Source organism: Phyllostomus discolor, chromosome 11 (assembly GCF_004126475.2).
Source record: "Phyllostomus discolor isolate MPI-MPIP mPhyDis1 chromosome 11, mPhyDis1.pri.v3, whole genome shotgun sequence".
NCBI lineage: Eukaryota > Metazoa > Chordata > Mammalia > Chiroptera > Phyllostomidae > Phyllostomus > Phyllostomus discolor.
The window spans coordinates 85,718,114-85,742,340 of NC_040913.2; the positions used below are offsets into that span (position 1 = coordinate 85,718,114).

Consider the following 24,227-nt stretch of genomic DNA (forward strand, 5'->3'; position numbering starts at 1 on the left):
GAGACGGCTGGGAGACCATTTCTTACACTTACTGTGTCCTATCGGCCAAGTAGGTGGGTCTCTGTTGAAGTGGTTTTGCTTGAATTGTCATCACACCATTCAGATCACTGTAAAAATGGTTGGAGCGATGAATCTGAGAAAAGGAAAAACAGCAAAAATCAGAAAGCATCCCGTGGCACGGCAATCACAAATGCCGTTGGGAAACCACACGCAAAGTGACTCATTTGAGGAACATGTAATAAAGGGACTGGATTTTATAAAGATGTGGGGCGTGAAATGAACAAGAGATAGCTTAATGCCCTGAGACTCATAACAGTGGGGCCACACGCCCGCACCCGGGGCCCAGAGCCACAGGGGCGGCTGCCTGGAGAAATGCCACCAACACACCGTGACCTGGCAGCCAGGAGGAAAGCACAGCCAGGCCTCGTTCTGGTCTCATCTCTCGGCTCCCAACAGCTGCTGGGCCAGGGAGCCAGCTCACGCAGCCTCCAGGCACACCAGGGTGTGGAAGGGACAGGGAGGAGCTGGAGAAGCAGAGCGGAGGTGCCCCAGCCCCTCCCTGGCTGGTTTGCCTTGGAGACCTTCTCCTGCCCTGTCCTTCTCGGCTGTCCCTCAGGTTCCCGGGAGCGGCACCACAGCACCAGATCCCAAAGGCCTAGACTGGAACCCCAGCGCTGACCGCTTCCTGGTCGGTGATCTTGGGAAGACAACTTTGGAGTTTCAATTTCCTTACGTTTCAGTTGGGAATAATGACACCTGCTTCACAGAATGAGGACGGGAATCATGTTAGACAACATGGGTGAGACCATGGAGTAAGGGCTCAACAATGGATTCTTGATTCAAGCCCTTAACATGTCCGACTGGGGCTCAAAACAATATTTAGATCTAGACAGACAGGATACCTGAAACTGGAATTCCCTTCTAGTTCAAGAACAGACGTAGCAACCATAGCCACATTGTCCTCATGTTGCACGCATTCAAAAAGAAGTGTCAGCCCTGGCTGGTGTGGCTCAGTGGATTGAACACGGCCTGCGAGCCAAAGGGTCACTGGTTCGATTCCCAGTCAGGGCACATGCCTGGGTTTCGGGCCAGGTCCCCAAGTAGGGGGCACACGAGAGGTAACCACACATGATGTTTCCCTCCCTCTCTTTCTCCTTCCCTTCCCCTCTGTCTAAAAATAAATAAATAAAATCTTTTTTAAAAAAAAGAAGTGTCAGAGGACTAAATAAAGACCTACTGTAATTACCACTGGAATGCTTCGACTATTTCAAAATAGGTTTTATTAGTATTTACTTATACTTTCAACTGTGTTGTCCATTCATTTTCTTGGAGCAATTATCCAAAAGAAAACCTCAAAAATAGATACAGAAAACATTTTTAGACCATAAAAAGTTACAAAAACACAAAATATCTGTGAAAAATGGCTTTGATTTAAAAACGTCCCGGTACACATGGACAAAAACTAGGGGGAGGGTGGTAATGGGAGGGAAGTGGGGAGGGAAGGGTGGGTGGGCTGGAATGGGAGTAAAAGGGAAAAAACTGTACTTGAACAATGATTAAAATAAAAAAATAGGAAAAAAACAAAAAAATAAAAACATCCCTGTTTCTCGGGTTTATGTACTTTGCCGATATTTAAAGGCTCTTCCCCACGCTGCGCTCAATGGCTCATTGTCATGCAGCTCACACCGCACGCTGGATTATGCCAAGGGGAAGTGCTGCTCAACTGTCGGAGCAGTTCCAAAAGACCAAAAACTGAAACAAGTGGGTAGCAATTCCGAAACTTCTTTTGAGCAGCAAAGCAAAGAGGACATGGGAAAGCCTTTCCCCTGGAGAGTGAGGCCATCTCATTAGGTATTTCTCCTTCCAACCACTGCCCGCTGAACTGCGCGCCCTACCCGGGCCCGGGTCCTTGCAGTCTTCCAAAGACGCTCCGTGGGTTTGCTCCTGTGTGAGGTGCCTTATTTGTGCCTCTGCCTTGGGTGTCCCCCTTTTCTTCTCAGCTCACCGAATCCTGCCTGTTGTTTAGGATTTAGTTAAGTCTCACTCTACTCTGTGAAGGGTATGCTGTTTTTCCTGTGAACCCTACATCCTTTATGAGCAATAATTATTATCTGATTATAATGTGTCATATAATAATATGCTATAATACATAGCATCTACCTACAATAGTAAAACTAACATTTACGGAGTGGCTACTCTAATGCCACACAATGTTTTGTCTCTTTTAATTCTTACAGCTTCCTGCCTCATAGATGCCATCCATCAGGGGTGCCAAGCTCATTTTCACTGGGGGGCTACATCAGCCTCGTGGTTGCCTTCAAAAAGCTGAATGTAACTTTAGGACGGTATGAATATAACTACCCCTTAACAGTTAAGCGAGAGCTCAGTGCTGCCGCTGGCTAGAAACAAGGTGTCGGGGTGGATAAAACCAGGTGGAGGGTGGGATTCGGCCTGCGGCAGGCCTTGGGTTTGCCACCTGCATCATAGATAAGGAAGCTGAGGTTTGGAGAGAAAGGGACTAACTGATGATCACGAAGTTCATGAATCGCGATGTCAGGGTCCAGGCTATACCCAAAGCTCAGTCTTTCATTCACTCCACTATCCACGGTTGCCTCGTCTTGTGTGCGGGCATGTGAGTGCAGAGCTGCTCGGCACGGCTGGACCCCTCCAGCTAAATCAGATGGACCTTGAGACCAGGAAGCCTCTCTCAGCCCTTCTCTCTGCTCCCCTGCACAAGACGGGCTGTGGACACATGACGTCCCAAAGCCTTAGCACAACCGGAGGTCCCCCAGGGACAAGCTTCACTTTCCACTGGGAGTCTGAGTAAGAGCACATTTCAGCAAACTTTTCTGCGTTAGTAGCTCTCGCATATGGACGCGATTTTATCCTCACCATAGTCCCTCGGATAACATGGTATTTTCTTTATTCTATAGACAAGGACACTGAAGTTTAGAAAAGTTAAACAGTACATCCAAAAGCTCTGGCCTTGCCACAATGCCTCTGCCGGTCCCAGTACCCCGTCCTCCAATGCGAAGTCCGATCACTACTCCCCAGACACACCCTGTCTCTCACTTCTCCGTGCCTTTGCCCGAAATGTCCCCTGCAGACTGCCTGCTCCTCCATTCTTCAGTGACACCTTTTTGCAGCTTGCTCACGGAACGAATGTACTAAATCTGACTTGTTTCAATCTTGTCGTTCTACTAGGCCGGGGACTATAATTTCTTTATCTACAAATCTCTTCAAAACACCTACTATACTTCACATAATGCAAATTCAGTAATGCTGAATGAACCCAGCATATACTCACTGACTGATTCTTTTGTCACTTTGGTGGGAAGAGAGGAGAACATTTGTAAACAAGAAATAGTGAGGGAATCATTTTTTGTCTCCAAACATCTGTCAACTCAAAGCTGATGAAAAGTTTCAAATCTGAGTGTCCCCACTGTATTAAGGAATGTGGTGGTTCTATTAAAATGCATGAAATAAGTATTTTTAAAGGTTGGTCTTGATGACAAATGAACCCAAATATCTTGATAATAAAATGTAACAGAAGAGCAGTCTTGACAACTGAAGCCAAAGATATAAAAGCTGAAGGAAGCAGAGAGAGAGAGACTAATGGAAGAGCGTTTACCGGAGGCGGGTTAGGGTGAGAAGCCAGGGACACGCTTCGAGTTTCTGAACTTCTGGACGGAGGAGCACTTGAGACATCGGAGGTCATACGGGAAACAAGGGCCTGTGGAGATCTCGTCTCAGCTGCTTTCAATTTTTCCTTCTGGGTTTTTCCCCCTGTGCCGACAGAAAATACAATATTGTAAAGAAACCTGTTACATCTAATCTATGCACTTAAAATTCACTGTTCAAAGAAAACATATGTTCTTGAGTCTGCCAACAAGTCTGCCACAGCCACTGAACCTTGCTACAGAGGGCAGAGATGCCACCGAGCAATTGGCTGGCGTGACACTTTTTCATGCACACATAATGAAATGCCTATCACTTCTGTGTTAGGCAGAAAAATAGAGATTATATTCTGAAGCAAGAAAGATTCTTGGTCTTTTATGATAGCCTAACCAACCCCTCTAATTGGAAAAGAAATAATATTTAAATTATCATGAATATATATACCCCTTTATACAAAAGTGATTACATAATACCAGTCCACCAGTTAACATTTCTGTTTTGCTTCTGCTCGATTGCAAGTAGTTTACTTAGAAAACATTTTATAAGGTTAAATGAAGTGATTATTAAATTATCCGTGTTTACATGTTACTTTCCAAATAATCTTAAAAATAATTAAAAACCAGTATCCCACTATTAGAGATTAGTTAGGTAAGGTTTTTTACTTTTTATTTTTTATTATAATGCATTTTTTATAATGTGACCTCTAGCCTCTTTCTTGTGTATTTCTGTGGGGGGTTTTCCCAGAGTATATATATATTATCTTTACAACTCAAAAACAATAACGTCCTTTTTGAAGTGATTAAAGATCACTTGTGAATGAACCCTGAACACACACTCCCTCTCACCTCGAGCCGGTCCTAGGTATGGCATGGCCGGGCCGGGCATGGGGCCGGCCCAGCGCCGGGAAACAAGGGACTTTTTTCTTTTCATTGGGTGAAGCGCTACTACAAATAAGTACCTGTGAACGTAACTTCCCAGTTTTTTCTCACCAGCTCCTCCAATATTTCTACCACGTTTGTCCAGACACGATCGAACACTTCTGCGGCCACAGCATCTTTGATACAGGCGTGTGGGGACACGGGCGGAAGTCCGTGCCTATGCCACGTCCGGTAACGGCGAGCTGATGTTCGCCCGGGGCGTTCATCGTCTCTGAGGACGAAACCCATTCTGGTTACCGAGAGAATCCACCGTCGAAGGTAAATAATGCCAGCTAGCCATCTAACGTGCATGCATAGATGTACATTGTACATATATATAATGACATTCTTTTTGAAACACATTGTTCATTTTAATGTACCAATTTTCAACCACAAGGCGGATTTTTTACTTTATAATATTTATAGCTTTTTGTATAAGAACCAAATAGGCATTTAGAGCAGAGACTGGCAGAGACCGGCCTGTCTCCTTTGCCCTTCTGGGCAGCCAGCTACAGGGCACCCGGAGCTCCTGGGCACCAGGTCCATTGAGAGCTTGTCCAACAGTCACCAGCATGCTAACCACAATTCCTGTTCTCTACCTGTGCCACATTGTCAACAGGAAAGGGAGGCCCCACCCACTCCAGCATGAGCATTGCCTGCTGGGGACATAAAACCTTCTGAGAGCATGTTCCTCTCCAAACAATGGGACATCTTCTGGATCAGTGAAATAGACACAAAGCACTACCTGAGCATGCCATCTATATAAACACCAAATAAATGAATATTGTGAAACTATTAAGTTAAGGTCAAATAAAATTCTATTCACTCCTCTTTCCAGTCGAAAGCGAAATACTCTTCGATCTTCCCTTCCACGTCATAGACCTCCTCTTGCAGGGATGGACATGCCAAGCGGTCGGCCGCCCCTGTGCAGTCGGGGCCTGGCTCGGCTGGGGCTGCAAGTGCTGCTGGGAGTATCTGAGAGCCGGAGATGCACAACCTGCGGGAGCAGCAGATTGTCCATGAGAGCTTGCAGAAGGTCAAAAATACAGTGCTTGTGAGGTCATGGTCGGCCTTTAAACGACTCATAAAGCCCAGAGTCCCGTATTTGAAAATCAGTCAATATTACATTTAACAAAAGTCACATCCTTAAAAGCAACACTTTTAACGCAGGCTTTCTTAAACATTTTAAGGGCTTTTTGAAAGCCTAAATTGTTCTTCGAGTTTGTATCCTCTTTGCTGTCACGGCAGGATGTCATGGCTCCATCCCAAATATGTGTGACTGGCACATGGGGGCTTAACGAAATCAGTGCTGAGCGAAGGAAAACGGACGGGGCTTTATTTTTTCTGCTGCTACTGCCTTGGGGCCCATCCGTTCTGATTTCACCTCTAGCTCGCCTTTCAGAGATTCTTCAGAACAAAACTTGAAAAGTCAACCCCCTGGGTGTCTATACTACACGCCCCCTCCCACATAGACACACAAGTCGTCGTCATCATCATCAATTTAGAACAGAAGCACCTGGTGAAACTAATGCTCGGTACCTGCCCTTCAATGCAATCGAAACTTCCAAAGTGGTGGAGCCGAGGCTCACAGCGGAGAGAGACGTGGAAAAGGGCATCTAACTGCAGTTAAAAATACTTTTCAAAAGCAGCTGGTGGGAACGTACTGTCTGATGCTGCCGTTGCGTTCACGGGTGTCCGAGGGTCCGTGGGCTGTGGAGCGAGGCTCGCTGCCCTGGAAGTGGCGCACCCCTTCATCAGTGGGCAGGACGATCTGTCTTCCCAATACTCTGCAGGGTTTGAAAAAAGAGAGAGAGAAAACTATATGCTCATATTTTAAATTAGAAGAGGAGAAAAGGTTTTGCAGTTTTAAAAGTCAAATAAAATGCAGACCCTGGCTCACATAGCTCAGTGGATTGAGTGCAGGCTGTGAACCAAAGCATCACAGGTTCAATTCCCAGTCAGAGCACGTGCCTGGGTTGCAGGCCACGGCCCCCAGCAACCACACATTGATGTTTCTCTCTATCTCCCTCCTTTCCCTCTCTAAAAATAAATAAAATCTTTAAAAAATGCTTTGTTGAGGGACTGTGTAAAGGAAGCAATAAGGCACCTACGGGTCTGAGAAACGCCGCATGGCATTACAGAAGAACCACAGACTTCCAGGGAGAGGCCAGACTGTTCCTGCTGCTGCTGAAAAGACCTGAGGCCACGTTCTCTGGTTCTCCAAGCCACTGACGGCATTTGTTTGGTTGGGTGGGCAAGACAAAATGCTAACAGTCACCTTGTAGGAACAGCGGGGGGCTCGGAGATAACAGCTACCAGAGCCTGACCTTCAGAGCAGCAGTGACTCTCAACCTTTGTCACCTCCTGGCACACATGAACTAGTTACCAAGTGTCTGCAACACACCAAAAGTATACTATATTTGGGCCAATCCGACAAAAACATAAGTATAATTTTTAATCATTCACAGCGACAGACCACTGCTGTTGTGTGGGCCGCTGTCATTTTTTTAAATTTGACAGCCTAAAGGAAAAGAGGCCAGGGCCCCTGACGACATAGTCAGGTAGTGCATGTTTTAAAAAATTCTTGAGGGTAACAGGTCAGTGCCCCTGATGAAATAGCCAGGTAATGTGTGTTTTAAAAATTCTTGTGGCAATACCTGCCTATGTCGTCACTGGAAGACGACACTGGAAGAGGGCACTGACCTCTTCCATTTAGAGTAATGCCTGGCACACAGAAGTCCTCTACAAATGTTAAGTAATACCTACATAATGAATAAAAATATACAAATATGTAGAGCTGGCTAATGTGCCTTACAATCTTTCCTTTTCCATCCTCCTGCCTTCCTCTTTTATCTTAGCTACGTGAGTTAACGGTGACAGGAGGCAGGTCTGAGCTCCTGGGGTTTCGGCAGGTTTGCCTAGGAAAGGACGCACCCTCTGTTCATGCCTCGTGGACATACTGAACTTAATTTTAAGGCAGGAGGGTTATGAAAGGCTGAAAAGATAAAATCTACTTAGTCAAGATTTGTTTAAAAGGTACATAGCTGAGGTCACCAGAAGACCCACTGACATTTGGACGAGTATCCTCATTTATCTGCCCATTCTCTATATATATTATAGAGGAACTTCCGATAACCTGTACGGATTTCCCCCCCTAAGTAATTAATTTGGCTGAGTAATTGAAGGAAGAAAAGCTTCCCTTCATATCCAGTCTATATTCTCCATCTTTGATATAAAAAAACAACCACAAATGATCCTTCCTACAGAGGGAATCTTGGTGCAATGGTCAAGTTCATCTGCCCAATCAGTGGGCAGGTGCTGACTCTGCCCCTCCCCCAGCCCCACCCTGCGCATTGCTCTCGGCACTGAGGACTCACACCTGCGGCTCTCGTATCAGTGCGCGTGAAGGTAGAGGATGACTCCTATCACGCTCACATCGGCTATGCAGGCCATGCCTTTCTGAGGATGAGCCACACGTGCCTCTCACAGATTAAAATGCACTCGAGTACCGGGATGTCTCCGTATGTCCTACGACGCCATTTCAAAGGATGCGCGTTCTCAGTCAAGGGCATGTGTTTTGGGTACGTGTTTCAGGCAAAATGTACTCCCTGCGTGAAGTGCGTCGGGAGGGGGCAGCTCCCAGCCCACTGGGGTGAACTCCTGTGAGCGGCCTCCTACCTCAGGTGCACGGACCGCCTCGCCCACTCGGTGCATTCGGCCACCAGGTTCTGGGTGGGAGGGCTCACTTTCCCTTCAAACAACATTTCCTCCACCTCCCGGAACAGCTGCTGTACCTTCTGCGCACTGCTTTTGTCAAACTCCTGAAACAGAAATGCATGTTTGGTTACAAGACGAGAAGTGGTAGAAGTACCGGCTTCATAATCAATGATGCTTACATGTTTGAAGCACCCATTACATGGAGGGAGTGTGACATGATTAAAAAAAGGGGACTCTGGGGTTAGACACAGTGCTGCAGCTCTTACCCTTCTGGTAAATTACGCCCCTCTCTGAACCCCAGTTTCTGTAACTGTTAAGCGGAGGTCATTTCCACCACATCAGTTATAAGACCTATTCGATTTGACATAGACACACGTATGTGTACTGGCACGGGCCTTGGTATACACGCTTGGGCACACACACACACCTACATATCTGTACACACAAGTACGTGTATATATGTGACAGGACATAGCTGAGCAGTAGCCACTCTTAGGTAGGAGCTGACCAGCAGCCGTTCCCAGACAGCAGCCATTCCCAGATAAGCAGTTGTCTCAGGGTCGTACCCTAACCCCCGTTTTAACAGCTGCACTCCTTCCCCTCCTCCTTCTGCCTGGGTAACAGGCATATAAAGAAGCCTCCAGCTTGAGCTCATTGCCCAGAATTTGGAATTTTTTTTATCTCCTCTGGGTCCACACGCATGAATAAACCCCACTTCACAAACTCCGAGGCCGTCTGAGTCGTCTTTTCCGTAACACATACACACACAGACACACATAGGTCCCTCCTACAGTGGGGGTGTGACACATCTAAAAACATCGGCAAAATACAAACTACTTTTTTATCTGCTTATACCACTGGAAAGGAAAGTTACTTTTATAGAAGGGCCATTCACATTCTTTTAATCAATGGAAAAACAAAATCCCGAGGCGTGGTTCTCAGGGCAAGGCCAGAGTGTTGACCTTTCCTGCCTGACCTGAAGAGGCTCTCGCACCCTGACTGCAGGGCGATGAGACAACCTTTCGGCCTTCCTCACGCTCTCCACAGCCGGGAGGCAACAGGCTACAGGGCTCGGAGCCCTGAGGACAACACACACGCTATGCAACTGGGAGAAGCAACATCGAACCGGCAGCCTCCAGGGCTAAAGACTGGTTGTATTTTCTTCCAGGGATGCGTGAATCTGAAATCCAGTCCACAGTGCAGAGCAACAAAGTGTGTATTCAGTCTGACCCACCTGATCCAAATGTCACATTCAGGTTGATTTTCACAGAATGCTATTCAACATTTCCTGTGTTACGTCTTCCTTCCCACTGATGATAAACTAGATTGCCAGGTGGCAGGGAGCTGAATTCTCTTTTAAAAATGCAAATACAGAGAAAAGCAATAATAATCTTCGGGGGGAGGGGGGACTGGGTGGCTGAGTCCTGGAAAAAGGCTTTCTTTCAGTTTTCTCTTTTGCTTTTGTTTGCTTTTGCAAATGTTACCAACCAAAAAGTAAATAAAAGTGTTTAAAAGCAACAGTAGCTTCTGGAGTAATGTAAATTCTATATATGAAAGTCATAGGAATCTCTCTGAGTAACGACACGAAAATGTGTACTTGGGGAAACTTAGAATTTGGACAGTATGAAGCAATGATTCTCAGCCTCCTTCCCCTCTTGGGAGCAAAGAGTGGGGCTGGGGGAGATAGGGGGGGTGGGAGGGGGCCGTGGCAGGGAGTGGGGGTGAGCTGGAGGCTGTTTTTGAGACGCAAGAGCTGCATCCCATTTAAAGAAGCTCTGCTCCATTCAGAGCTGACTGGGTGCCCGAGTCCCCTCCCACGCCGTGAGCATCTCCGCTGTGAGTGGTAACCTTCCAGGAGGAAGAGGATCCAGCGGAGAACCGCTTTTAAAGAGTGAGGGAAAACAGAACACCGGCAGAGAGCAGGATTTAGGACATCCCGGTGCTCCAGCGGAGGGAGGCTCCTCCCGCCCACAGGGGCTTCATGCAAGTCTGGGCCCCAGGAGCCCCAGGGCACTTCGGGGTCTAGAGAGAGAGTCCGGAGACCAGCCAGGCTGTCCGCACAGCGCCCCGCTGCGGACTCGAAGCTTGCCCGGCCAAGACTCCCACTGCCGAAAAGAACGAAAACAGGGTTCCAGTGAATAGCTTCCACAAGCATTAGAGAGAAGGTGAAAGTACAACATCTGACCTAGAAATCCTCTGATCACGGTGATTTTTTTAGTTTTTACTTCTCTCCGGTTTTTCTCTTGAGTTCCTGTTGCCAGCGTCTGTCCTGAATTCCCACCATGGACCTCATGCAAGAAATGTATATAGTACCCCAGGAGCGAGGGAGAAGAAGTAGGACAAATAAAGCTATCAGTGGGTCAGACTCTGAGTTATACTGTGAGTGATTCTTATTTTTCCTTGCAGTTTTCCGTATTTTTAAGTTTTGACGTGTGACGTGTAAATGTTTTATATGTATGGCTGTGTGTGTGTGTATAATGGGTAATACTTTTAAATCGGTAAAAAGGTTTTTTAAAAACAAAAAAAAAGCGATTCTTCTTTGTACACTACAATCATGTGATTGTCGGAAGTATTCAGAGACTCACATCATCTCTCCAAGAGCAGATGGAGCTCCTTTCGGTGGACACGCCGGTGGGGGGGCTCCGCGTCCCGGACCCGGACCCGGACCAAGAGCTGTGGCCTTCCGTGGGGGCGGGGCTTCCATTGGAGGAAAATGACGAGGAGGATTCACTGCAGGAACAGACGTTAGTGACATAAGTAACATTTCCTGGGAAGACCTTGGTCTGAAAGTGGCTGTCCTTCTCTGAACCACTTCCTCTCTCTTTACATACATGTGTGAATTTCACAGCACCCTGAACTTTGAAATTTTATGCAATATTAACATTTCTGCATAATATTTATTATGCAAAAGTAGTCCACTACTACTTTTATGCAAAATATGTTTGCATAATATGTATTATGCAAAAGTAGTCGTTCACTACTTTTAGTGTTCTCTGACAATAAAACTACTTTTCCACTTTCAGAAATTCATGGCCAATCACCACTTCTGTTTCCCAGAGTCATGACAGCCGTGTTTTGGTTTTGCGATCCAAAGCATTTCACAGGTGAATTCTTACCAGGTATATTTACCGATGGCTTTCTGCACATTTCTTGTAAAACGTGTAGGTAGAGGATCTTCGTTTTTCCCAGAAATACTGTGTTTTCCAGATCCTTTGGACAGTCCTCTTCTGAAAAATAAATACAATAAAATATTAAAAGTGTCTCTAATGTAGTAACATCTTAAAGCCTTTAAAAGCTCCCTTTGTATAAAGTTGTTCCTTCGCTCCTGCCACTTCTCCCTAAAATCACGTGTGTGCCACGTGTGCACACACACACCACAAATGTTGGAGCCACGGAGGCCCAAACCCTTACTGGTCCTGTTTTCTTAAAACAAAGTTTGCCTTTAACCTGCAGGCAACTTAAGTTAAACGGGATAAAACCAACGACTTTTTGTGGGGTCACCAGGCCGGTAAAGGTTTCCCAAAACTCTGGACAGACGAACACAGCCTCACGCCCATGCAGGGCTGGGCAAGGAAACACCTGCTGGGCTTCAGGTCCCAGCTGTTCGAAGGGCAGGTGGCCTGTGTTTGCAAAAGCCAACCAGCATTCCAGGAGGAAGAAAAATCGGTGATTCCACGAATTTGTGCAATACGTCAACTATTCCTGAGTCACCAAGCCCACACACTGGAAACCTGCACAACAAGAAACCTCTCCGTGGCAGACGAGGTCTTCACGCTGGCCGGGGCAGTCCGGGTTGACCATTAACTTTCAAGGAGCCTCTGGGAACGCTTACTGCGTTCCTGTCCAAACACCTTCCTCGTGTTTGATAGTTAACAACGTCCATTTTTATGGGCGTCCTTTCTCGAACAAAGAAGTTATATTAACTTAAGGTATGAGTGCTTTGGGGGGAAAGCCAGCTTTTACTCTTTCGTACAGGGGTTAGCACTCGAGCATTCATGAAAACAAGACTTCGCTTTCGCTTTCAACTATAATGGTTCTTCATTTTCAACATCTGTTATTTCTGAATGTAAATGGAGTTTTAAGAAATATTAATATAGGAACAAATTGTGCCTTAGTTGTTTACCTGTAGGTACTTTTCAACGAAGGGGATTTCAGAAACAAATCGATTGCTATGCACAGAGGTTAGAACCTAGCAAGAACCTCTGACTTTAAACATGTCTTACAGAAAAGAGAATAGAATTATATGACTTTTTCTTCTCCTTATTGCTGCCTTCAGTACAGCCAAGCAACTCCGAGGATAACGGTGTTAAGGAACGGGTACCAGAGAAAAGGACGCAGGCGAAGCTTTCATGCTAATAAGCTGCATCACCTGGAGTCCTGTTCAATTGTTTCAAAACCATCAATTATTGACTGTTTGCACATGACACAGTAACATCAGATAAACATAAAAATATGCATGACATTAAAGGGGCCATCCATTAAAACTATATCAGACAGACCTGCTCGGAACATTAAGAAGTATATACGGCTATGTGAGTTAACTGGCTATTATTGAAAAATAATTTTAGGGGCTGGCTGGGGGAGAAGAGGAAAGTTTGTCCCAGAAGGAACTGTCTGAGGGGTCATAAGGATTTCAAAACATGGGAAAAAGCAGAATAAATCACTTATTGGAAATTTGTGCTCTTTATTTTTCCAGGTCTAAAAGAAAGAACAAATGTATATAACGGACGCCAACTCCTCCAAAACATCAAAAAAGGAATTTTCAAGCAATTTCTTGTACGCTTTGGCTGTTCAAATTTGTGCATAATCATTCCAGTCTTTATAAATAAAAGATTTAACCTTCAAAAAAAAGAAAAGAAAAATAATTTTAAACCTCAGGGTGGTGGATCAAGTAAAACATTGTTCCTTTACAGTATCTGTGTAACAACAACGACAACAACAACGATGGATCCGAATCTTGCTCCGCCACTGATAGGACTGTGCACCTAGGACAAGCAGCCTCTCCTCCCCGGACTCAGCCTCTGTCACATCCGTGAAACAGCGACGGCACTGTGAACTGTCCTGTGCAGTCGCTGTGACAGTGAAATGGGATGAAGCGGGTGAAGTGTCTGCCCAGTTGGTGCTAGACCCTGGGGCTGCTCCTCCCCACGGCCACTGTTGTAGCCAAGGCTGTCCTAGGAGAACCCTGCCCTCGCCAGCCTGCACCTCCCCCAGCACTGCTGACTGCACACCTCAGCTTGTCTGGTTTTGCTTTATTTCTTTAAATGTATTTTTAATTTTTCAGTTACAGTTGGCGTTCGATGTTACGTTTCAGGAGTGCAGCCTAGCGGTTGGACATTTCTGTATCTTACGAAGTGATCCCAAAGTGATGCCCCTGGGAAGTCCAGAACCTACCCAGCACCATACATAATCGTTACAACACTATGGGCCACATTCCTTGTGCTGCACTTCGCATCCCGTGGCTATTCGTTACTTCTTAATCTCTCCATCTTTTTCCCGACCCACCTCCCCTCTGGCAACCCTCAGTGGGTTCTCTGCATCTGTGAGTCTGTTTCTGTTTTGTTTATGCATTTTGCTCTTTAGATTCCACACATAAGTGGAATCATATGGTATTTGTCTTTCTCCGTCTGACTTATTTCACTTAGCACAATACCCTCTGGGGCTGACCATGTTGCCACAAGTGGTAAGAGTTCCCTCTTTTGATGGCTGAGTAGTATTCCATCGTGTATCTGTACCACAGCCTCTTTCCCCACTCATCTACCGATGGGCACTTAGGTTGCTTACGGCGCCCTTTCAAAACATAGCTTTTTATTGTGGTGACCTTGACGCTTCATTAAGTAGTTTTCCTTATCTGTAGCAGCTAAATCAATGTCTGTCACATAGAGATGTTCTGTTTGTTCAAAGGACCAACGGGCAGAGACTAAATTAGTAACTCTAAAGAACATGTTTTTGCTCCATAATTACTCTGAATGTTCATGCTTAATTCAAAAGATCACCTCGTGACTAGACCTAAAAATATTCTCCAAACTGGAGGCATTTCTGGGGAACCCTTTCTCCTTTATAAAGAAAACCCACAGCTCTCACAATAGCTGGTATCTCCGAACAACTAGTCTCTCCCTTCACATTCCACCATATCCTACCGAGACGAGTGCTCCTGCTCACTGCGGGCGGAGGGAGTGGGGACAGGGGTCTCCGAGAGGCAGGGGTGCTGGGGTGGGGTGGGGGTGGGGGGGTCCTTATGAAATGGATGCCTTGAAGCTATATCTACTCCCACAGCATTTCTCCAAGTCTTTCTCCTCTGCTCTTCCCGGCTTCTTCGAAGTCTCTGGACCTCTGTGCAACTTCCTGAGCTTCCGAGTTCGGTGCAGTGACGTGCACATCTGACCAGAGAACTCAGAAGGGTTCTGAGGAGGAGCTCCTGCCTGCCCGAGGTCGTGAGGCCCGCAGGGATGGAGCAGGTCCCAGGCCCCAGGCCAGCTAACTTGCATGTCTTTCCAGGAGTCAGAAGCCACTGACAATGTCGATGAAAAACAGGATCTGTAAAAACGTACCTTTCCTTTTCACTTTTACGTCTTGTTTTGATTCTTTGGCTTCTCTGTCTTCCAACCATGCACTGCACTGTACTGTTATTTCATGCAAAAGAGTGAATATCTTGAATTCCCTGTAAACTATTGACTCCTACGTAAGCCATGCGCTCTACACAACTGGAAAGTGTACACAACTTACACGATGTGTCCGAAAAAAAAAATCGTGAAAGTGGTGGAATGTTCAAGCTCTCATTACATAATACATAGACATATAAGGGTTGTATCTTAGAGATGGTACAACTCAGCTTAGTGGGTACATTTAAAGCTGTTCGTTTGGAGGCAGGGCCTAGTTTTTAGTGTAGACTTAAGTGCAACAACCGAACCATGCTGTATTAACTTGTTGGTGCATCCAAGTTAAGGCTGAGTCCCCATCTCCGAGACTCGCTCCATTCTAGCTGTCAAGGCAATGACTCGACCATGTACTTTTACTTTGAAAAGGCTGCCTCTTGGTAGCCCCCAAACCTCTGCCTGTACAAATAGTCACAATTTTCAATTTCGTATTTCTGTTTAAAAGGGTTGTCTGAAACGAGCGCTGTATTCTGAATGAGCGGAAATATGCAGGATGATTTTCCCGGTGAATGGGCCATCACGAAGCTGCCTCTCCTAGAAACCACTCACGCTGCCCTGATTTAACTCAACAACATCCTAGAAGTAACCTCAGCTCTCTGGACTGATGCAGAAGCCATCTCGGATGTCACAGATGCTCCTCGGAGCCAAGTGAGCGACTCCACTTGGGAGGGCCGGATGAGGTCAGCACCAGAGATTTCATGAATGGATGCAAGAGAACGGGCCAGATGGATCCCAGCTTTGCAGGCGGGGCGGGGGGACGGGGAGCACATGGCGCATAAACAAGGCACGGCAGAGGACAGGGGTAATTCAGTTCTCTTCTCTGATCAGCACTTACCCAATCACGATCAGCCCCAGGCCTGCGCTGGCGTCCCCAGGGCCGGGTGGCGCCTCTCCCGGCCAGCGCGCTCCAGGGCGCGGACACACCGCGCTGGCACCCCGCGGGCGGCGGGCAGCGGTGCGCTCCCGCGCCCCCGGGGCCTCGGTTCCCCGGCCTCCCAGCGCTGCGCCCCTGGCCGAGCTAAGGCCGCGCAGGCCGCTGAGTCGCGTCTGGGAACCGCGAGCTTCCGGGCCGGGTCTACGCAGCCCATGGGCGAAGCTGCTCTCGGGGTGTGCAGGGCTGCCTCCCCCTCCAGATCCAGAGGCCCCGCATGGGCCAGATTCCTGTGCGGCGAGGCAACGCCTCCGTCCCCTCCGCGCCCGCCCTTCCCTCCTCCTCCTCCCCGGGTCACGGGGACCTCCGCGGAGATCCGGCTGGGCCAGGCGGCGGGCCCTCAGCGGCGGGTCTCCCACAGCTTTGCGGGGCTCCCAGCCCCCACCTGCCGACTTCCTGCCCTCCGCCCACCCCCCACTCTCCCAGGCCCTAGATCTCCGGAAAAGCTCACTGTTCTCCCTTCCCGCTGCCGGAGGCCAGATTCCATAACCCAGTGATTTCAGCCTTGCCCAGAGGCGCCCGCCTGCCCCACCACCCTCTCCAGGCCTCCAGTGAGCTCGGGTCTGGCCTTCCCACTCCTTCCCCAGGGCCTGTGTGGGTGGGAGTCTGTCCAGATGGGCTTTTGCTGTTCTCAGTTCTTTTAAATAGGATTGCTGAGACCTGGTACGTGCAAGATGCAGTTCTGATTACCAAGAACCCCAGGTCTAATTATGCATGAGATTTGTTTTCTTTTCTATCTCGTCTCTCCATCTTCAGATAGTTTACAAACATTCAGTAAGCGATTTTAAATTGTAAAATTAATAAGATTTTAAAGCCTGATACATACAGATGCGTATACATGTAGGGTGTGCGTGTATGTTTATCAGGAAAACGGACAGGGTCTGAAGTAAACAGGTATCTGCTAATACTAGTGGTCTGTAAGGGGCTATGTGACGAGGAGACAAAGAAAAGAACAATATGATCCAGATGTGTGGCAGCTGCTGTATGCATCTGCTATTTTAGTTCGTTCAATTGTTTAACGCCCATACCTGATAGGCATTATTATGCAATTTTACTGATAAAAATACTGAAGGCAAAGACCTTAAATAACATGTTCAAAGTCATTCAACTGGGATGTGTCCTGTGTGTATGTATGTGTGTGCGTGTGTGTGTGCGTACCCATGCGCGTCCATCCTGGGCATCCATTACTGCATAACAAACCACCCCAAATTTCGTGGGTTGAAATAAGGGTCATTTTGTCATGCACACAATCGATAGAATTAAGTAAGGCTTGGCTGGGTGGTTCTTCTGCTCCATGTGGCATTGACTGGCATTACTCAGTGACATTCATCTGGCCCCTGGGCTGGCCCAGAGGGTCCAGTAAGGCTTCACTCACCACCTAACTAGCACTTTGGGGTGGGGGGATGGCTGGGAGGCTGGTCCCTTCTCTCATGTAGTCTCAAGACTTCCTCAAGTAGTGTCCCCAGCAGGGCAGTCACACTTCTGACACAGAAGCTCAGGGCTCCAAGAGACCAAAGCAGAAGCCATGAACTCTGTTAAAGGCAGGGTGTCACTTCTATTGTACTCCATTATCAAAAGTCACAGATTCAAAGAGTTGGAAAATAGAATCCAGCTCTCAATAGTTAGGCTGTCAAAGAATCTGCAGACATCTGTACTCTGCCGTAACCCACCTAAAATTTCCTCATGTCAATCATGTTTGTGTGAGAGCACAGAGGCCCCTCTCCTTGGGGCATTTCCTCCGGCCCTTTAGACCCGCGAGCCAAACGGACAAGCCAGCAGCTTCCCACAAGCCAAACAATGATGTGACAGAGACTGGGTAACCACAGTGGACACTTGGGGACACAGCAGTCACCGTCCGTGGCTATTTGGAATCCAGACAGGCTCTAGTTGTCTTGGTCAGGATCCCCTTCTGCTCTTTGGCTTCTTCCGAGCTTTTGGCTCTGCCTTCAGGCTCTTGCTTCCACCTCCTGAGCCAAACTCAGGAGTCTGACATGGCCCAGGTTTGCGGCTGAGGGTGCTGTCAGCCTGCCGCTTTCCAGAGCAGGTCGGGAGGGGAGGACCGGCAGTCTGGGGCCTCCCGGTGCACACGGACAGAGAGTGCCCCCCCCCGACTCCACCTGCACCGTTCTCCTCCACGCGGCTCGTGCGTTCCCCTGACCGTTATCGGAGTTCACTCCGTTCGTCATAAGCCACACTGATCTTTCTTCAGAAATATATTTTATTTAACCCGATGTTTCTAAAATACCATCATTTCAACATGTAATCAATATAAAAACTTATTGAGATATTTTAGATTATTGCAGATTTTAGAATTACCAAGCCCGCGATCATGCAAGCTAATTTCTTAAAACAAACTTGTCTTTATCTATCTGTCTATCTACAAATATCTCTCTCTGTATGAACCTGTAAGTAGGGGTAAAGACGTTGGTGTAGACGTAGGTACAGACATACATATACCCTATTGGCTCTAGTCCTCTGGAGAAGGCTAATACACAGGAATGAATTAATACATTTAGTTCATAGTAAAGGAAGCAACTCTCTTGTAAATTTAAAGCTTCTAAAATGCAAAATCTATTCAAAATTGCATTGAATTCCCTGACACATTTCAATATATTTTACAAGTTAGTAACTGCTTTCCAAGAAGACCAATAAAACATTATCACATGCAGTTATTTTAATGTGATTAGTATAATAATCTTAGAAATTTCTAGGCAAAGTAGGAAGTTCACAGCTTATATAAAATTATAAAAAATATAGAATTAATATATTATTTAACATAAAAATTAGAAAATATTTCTTAGGGGGTAAAATTTATAAGGATGTTATTGTTGAATTATTATAAGAAATTTTAATAGTTATATATTATGAATAATAACAGAAACTTGCTTTACATAATATTTTTTCTGAGAACATCTTATGTAAAGCAAAACACAACTATATACTTGTCTCGCTTTGGATTAACACATTTCAGTGCATTACTGCCAGAGAGCCACTAGATGTCACTCTTTCACATCTTCTGCCACCTTGCCAGAGGAATTTTAATGCACAGATTTTTTTTGCAAAATTTAAGATGTAGTAAATGTTCACTCCAGTGCAGATGCGCAATCCTGTTTAGATCAGAAACCACTTCTGCAGCGAGCACTGCCCAGCGTGCAGAGCCAGCAGAACGGGTCCTGATGCTCACGTGACGTGGGACGAGCACTTGCACCGCGGCAGGCAGATCGGTCCCCGCCTACCGCCCTCACTTCTCAACCTCACAGCCTGAAAGGTGCCATTTTTTTTTTTTTTTTTTGGTGTGGAAAAGCGATATTAAGTGAATTCCCAAGAGTACACGGTTTCCTCTAGATCTGTCCAGTCTGACTTTAAAAGCGTCCCCTTTTGAAGATTCATCTCAGACCTAACTGGCAGACCTCTGTTTAAGCTCCTGTTTCATGAGACGTTCGATGAGCATCTGCTGTAGACGGAGTACGTATGGTCTCTCACGATAGTCACCAGGACTTCTTTAACACTCGCCACGCCCCAGGCTGCGTTAAACACTTGATCTATGTGTTAGTGTATGTAAGCTTCACGATAGTCCTTTGAACGGGGAATACTGTTAGTTCCATTCTGCAGATTCGTAAACTGAGGCCCAGTTAAGTTGTTGGTGTGGCAGAGCCACATTCCAGCCCAGGTCGCTCGTGACAAAGTTGACTCCACACCCCTGCGCAGGGCAACCCCTTCAAAAGCCCCCTGTGCATAATACCAAGAAGCTAAAGCTCACTCCATTCAGCAAAGAATAAAAAATCTAGATTTTAAAATCTAGAGGAAAGCTGTATCCAAAAGGAAATAGCAGAAGGAAAAAAATATTAGACCTATAGTCCTAAGTAATCTTCAAAATGAATTGCGAAATCTACCAAGGACAATAATTATTGACATCTTGTAGTAAAGAATTGAAGTTAGTGATTAATTTAAAAATTGTCTGTTTAATAAATCTTTAAAACAACTATCTCATTAGATTTTCTTAGATCATCAAAACCATAGCACTTATGTTGGAAACCCACAAGCAAGAAAGATACAAATTGTTAAGTGTTATATGAAAAATATATAGTCATCGGGTGAATAGAAATATATGGGTCTGGCAAGGATTACAGTGGTCCATATTTAATTATAAGGCATCTCTAAAAGAGAAGTGAAACATCTAATTAAATGAAACGTCTAATTAAGAAAATACTGATGTGTCGGTGTATTCGTTCCCCTTGCAAGGGCCAGATCTACTTCCTTCTGCTCCATCTTTTTCTAGTAAGACATATTCACTCATTACTGCCTTACTAGAGTGAATAAAATATTTGACTTTCTATTAAATATACACAAAATAATTTATAATTCATGTATACAATGAACTAAAGTTGGCAAAACTAATGCTTTATTTTAAAGAAGCTGTATGCCAAAAGGCATTTGTTAGCTGTACTTCAAAATGGATAAAGCAAAGCTTTAAATTTGGTCTTATCAGTATTAATAGGAATAGTATTCTAAGGAGGTTACTTTTAGGTTATTTGTTAACATGATTTTTATTTTTCAAAGTTTATTTTTACTGGAAAGAGTGTAATTTCTTTTTTTAAGATTTTATTTATTTATTTTTAGAGAGGGAAGGGAGGGAGAAAGAGAGAAACATCAATGTGCGGTTGCTGGGAGTCATGGCCTGCAACCCAGGCATGTACCCTGACTGGGAATCGAGCCTGCGACACTTTGGTTCACAGCCCACGCTCAATCCACTAAGCTATGCCAGCCAGGGCTTAATTTCTTAGAGTAGACTTGTTACAGGAAAAATAACTCCAGCTACCTCAGAAGTAGATTTTAATTTTCATTACCGTCTTAAATACTTTGTTTAAAAAGAAACAACAAACATTCAGTTACACATATCATGGATAATAGCCATTGACTGCCTGGATTTGATTCTTACACTTTCCACACACCCGCCATGTGAAATTTGGCAAATTATTTCCTTTCTGAGCCTCAACCTTTTCATCGGTGGAATGACAATAGCATTCTTCCCTGGTATGTTTGTTTTGGGATTCATGATAATGTCTCTAGATGCACACAGCCTGGTGACTAGTAGACATGGAAATACTAGCTCTTATTTAAGTGCTAAGAACCTGGGATCTGTGCGACAACGCATGTTTGAGCAATGCTCTGGTCAGTCAGTGAAACACAATGACAAGAACGTTAAATCTAGGAAATAGGACCAAAGTCTGGCTGAGGTAGGCCTTTTCTTGAAACTGCATCATCTGCTTCTTTAAAACGTACTTCACATCCTAAAGTTAAAGGTCCCTAGGAATTATTTTTATGCATTGATTTGGCAATGAGCTTACTGATTTTCAGGAGAAGGGCTCATCTTATTCAGTGTAGACCCTTATTTCCACTGGATTATGGAGAGTCTTGCATGCACATAAATGGCTTCTAATACTTCACTGTTTACTCTCAGGAATTTGCATTAAATGTTCAGTTTTAAAACAAATCCCTGATTTAATCTTACATGCATCTAGTGACATTTTCTGAAATACTATTATTAGTATCAAAAGTCTGATGTAAATTGTGAGCTCCTAGGATGGGATTCTGCCTTATCCTCATTACCAGCATTGTAATAAGCTTAAGGTGACAATGACCCTAAGAAGAATATATATGTATATGTGCATAGGAGGGGAACATCTTAGTTCAGCTTAGCTATAATATTCTGTTTATTAAATGACAGTCAGAAAAGTCTTGTTTGACTGTTTTTCTTGTCATCGCCAAAGACCATCAATTTTTTTTACCAAGTTCATAACTAGATATTTAATCAGCTCAAAGGTTTTACTTAATTTTTATGCTTTCTTAAATACAGTGTCCTCACTGACCATTTCCACCTCTCAGAACTAAAAAGACAACTTTGAACTTTTCCATACATACTTAATGAATAGTATTTATTCATTTATTTAATGAAAAACACGTAGCATTTAATGAATTGTGTCCTATTTAATATATGTCTGTGTTATATTGATGCCCACTATTCCTAGGACCATAAAATGTTCAGAAAACTTTTTGGTACAAAGCAAAATTGTTGCCTTTGGACTGTAAGATTATTCACACCAGAGACTGGGCGGTTGGTCAATGAAACAACTATCTACACGGCCCTGGTGAGGGAAAAAGAGTGCTCTCAGCACGCGGAGGATGCGCGGTAGACTCTTTCTAAACGTTAACTGCCACCTTTCCCCCAGTGCTTTCATCCTCCTTTGTCCCTTCCCATACTGAGTAATCCAAGGCTTTTCCCCCTGCACATTGCTTCAGAAAACAGAGAATGCAATAGGTTTTCCCCCCTTGATTATGTTTTTTTAAGCCTAAACTTACAAGATTGGTGTGAATTTTTAACGAAGAAAAAGATTTAGGAGGAAACAGATCATAGGGGGTTCTTCCCAACCTTCCAAAGGGACCCAGATGCCCTGGAGGGGGAAATGCTGTGGGCTGGGATCTGTCTCTGAGAGGTGGAACGTCATCAACGTCAGGGGTACGTGTAACTTGGTGTGGTGGCACACTACAAACCAAAAATAGTCCTTCGGGGACACTGTGCCCTGTGGGACGGCACCCGGCCTGGAGGTTGCTTGATTTGACCCCTCGCGCAGTAACGGGCCTCTTGCGGGAAGGAGAGTCTTGTCTCAGTCCCCTGGGCATTCAGCTCTGGGCAGCTCCCACAGCACGTCCTCTAGGACCCTGTGGGCCAGAGGCGCAAATCTCGGACCTCGGGTGAGCCGGAGACTGAGGTTGACGCTGACGCTGACGCTGACCCTTCGGCAGAGCTTGGGTGAGGTGATAGGACCCCCAAGGGAAAAGGAAGACGGAGCGGTGTGGATTGCAAACTGCCAGAAGTCCTGTGATGGACAGCATTGTTAGGAGAGCCGCGGGCTGATCCCAGGGCTCCTGCCAGAACCGCAGACTGCAGGGGGCGAGACCCCTGGTTGCAGGGCCTGTGGATGGTGCATGAGACCAGGGTTATACAGGAGGACGAGAGGAGCTTGTGGACATTTCGGTGGATCCAGTCCAGCAAAGACAGAGGTTACCAGGGAACAAGCAAGCTCTTCCCCACTCCTGAACATCCTGGTTCCAGGTTGATGGCAGCCCCTAAGATAAAGATGGGAAAATCCCCACTAGTGGAGTTCGAGTTTCTACAGCTGTGGCAGAAGCTGATCTCATGGATGCACGGCCAAGCTCTGCAATATTTACCGTCCCAATACCATTATTTTCATCAGCTTCATCCGCAGGCCCCAGCACCTACCACCTCTCTGTGTTTTCACTCTCTCATGTGTTAGTTGAATCCTTCTAAAGCTCAGCCCTCTTCCTGCCATTCTCTGCCTTAAAACAGTGGCATTTTTGGAGTTTGCTAGATAGAGTCTGGTACTGATACCCAAGGCTCTCCCCAGCTTTCTCTTAATTCCTTATCATGTGCCATGCTCCTAACTAATTGAATTCCTTGCAGACGCATAGTGTCACACACCTGCATGCTTTTGCTCACACAGGTGTGGCCTCCTGTAATGCGCTCCCAAACCAAAGTACCGGTTTAACCCCAACTGACACATTCTTTATGACTTCCAGCCTACCCCCTTCTTTCTCTATTCCGCGGACTTCTCTCTTAACTCTGCGCTCCTGGCAGTCGGTCTGAAGCCCTCCTGGCTCATGCATCTTATGTCCCTGTTCTTGGATGATAAGATCCTTTTCCAGCTCTTTAGATCTCTCAAAAAGTCCAGTGCCCCCCTGGGTTTCAGATGGAATAGATATTTTATAAATACAGGTTGACAATGAATGTTTAGAAAATAATATGCTTATCTTTCTGGAGGTTCTAGCACTAAACTGTACTTTGTACAAAGGATTCTGACTGTGGATGGTAAATAAAAATGTATTTAGAATAATGAGAATTATAAACTAATAGTAGTAGCTATTTATTGTGGGGCTTATATACCAGGCACTGTAGAGAGACATTCCTATATAGTATCTCTTTTAATGTTTACCATATCTCTTTGAATAGGTATTATTATTAATTTTCATTTTATGGGTGAGAAAATAAGGCTTAAAGAGGTTAAGTGAATTTTTAACTGGTATTTTATTCTTAGTATTTTCAGAAAGATTCGAAGTGAAATTTGAATCAAAGTCAATCTGACTTCACACCTATGCTCTAAAAACTGTACTAATTTAAATTAGCTAATACAATTTTCGGACTATAAAAGGCTCAAATCCCATATCATAAAATTGTAGCTATGAACCTGTCACACATCAAATATTATACATGTTAGCTATTACATTAGAGAAAATTCAAAATGTGTTCTT

The 24,227-nt window shown here is 45.4% G+C and overlaps 1 protein-coding gene and 1 non-coding gene across 3 annotated transcripts in view; one reads left to right on the forward strand and one right to left on the reverse strand.

Moving 5' to 3' along the window:
* FAM149A (family with sequence similarity 149 member A) overlaps nt 1-24,227 on the reverse strand; it is a 39,665-nt gene that overhangs the window by 9,678 nt on the left and 5,760 nt on the right. Inside the window, exons 1-9 of one of the 2 annotated variants that reach the window (XM_036011730.1) lie at nt 15,804-16,229; nt 11,429-11,539; nt 10,898-11,042; nt 8,274-8,416; nt 6,260-6,382; nt 5,422-5,592; nt 4,637-4,827; nt 3,632-3,786; nt 33-133 (exon numbers count right to left, since the gene is read on the reverse strand). In XM_036011730.1, coding sequence (XP_035867623.1) covers nt 33-133; nt 3,632-3,786; nt 4,637-4,827; nt 5,422-5,592; nt 6,260-6,382; nt 8,274-8,359 — 827 coding nt within the window. In that variant the 5' untranslated portion in view covers nt 8,360-8,416; nt 10,898-11,042; nt 11,429-11,539; nt 15,804-16,229. Of the gene's footprint in view, nt 1-32; nt 134-3,631; nt 3,787-4,636; nt 4,828-5,421; nt 5,593-6,259; nt 6,383-8,273; nt 8,417-10,897; nt 11,043-11,428; nt 11,540-15,803; nt 16,230-24,227 lie in introns of those variants that run through there. The other variant, XM_028527004.2, reaches the window with a different exon arrangement.
* LOC114509001 lies at nt 12,880-12,930 on the forward strand. The gene has a single exon (XR_003685573.1). It is a non-coding gene; the product is annotated as a small nucleolar RNA SNORD22 (small nucleolar RNA).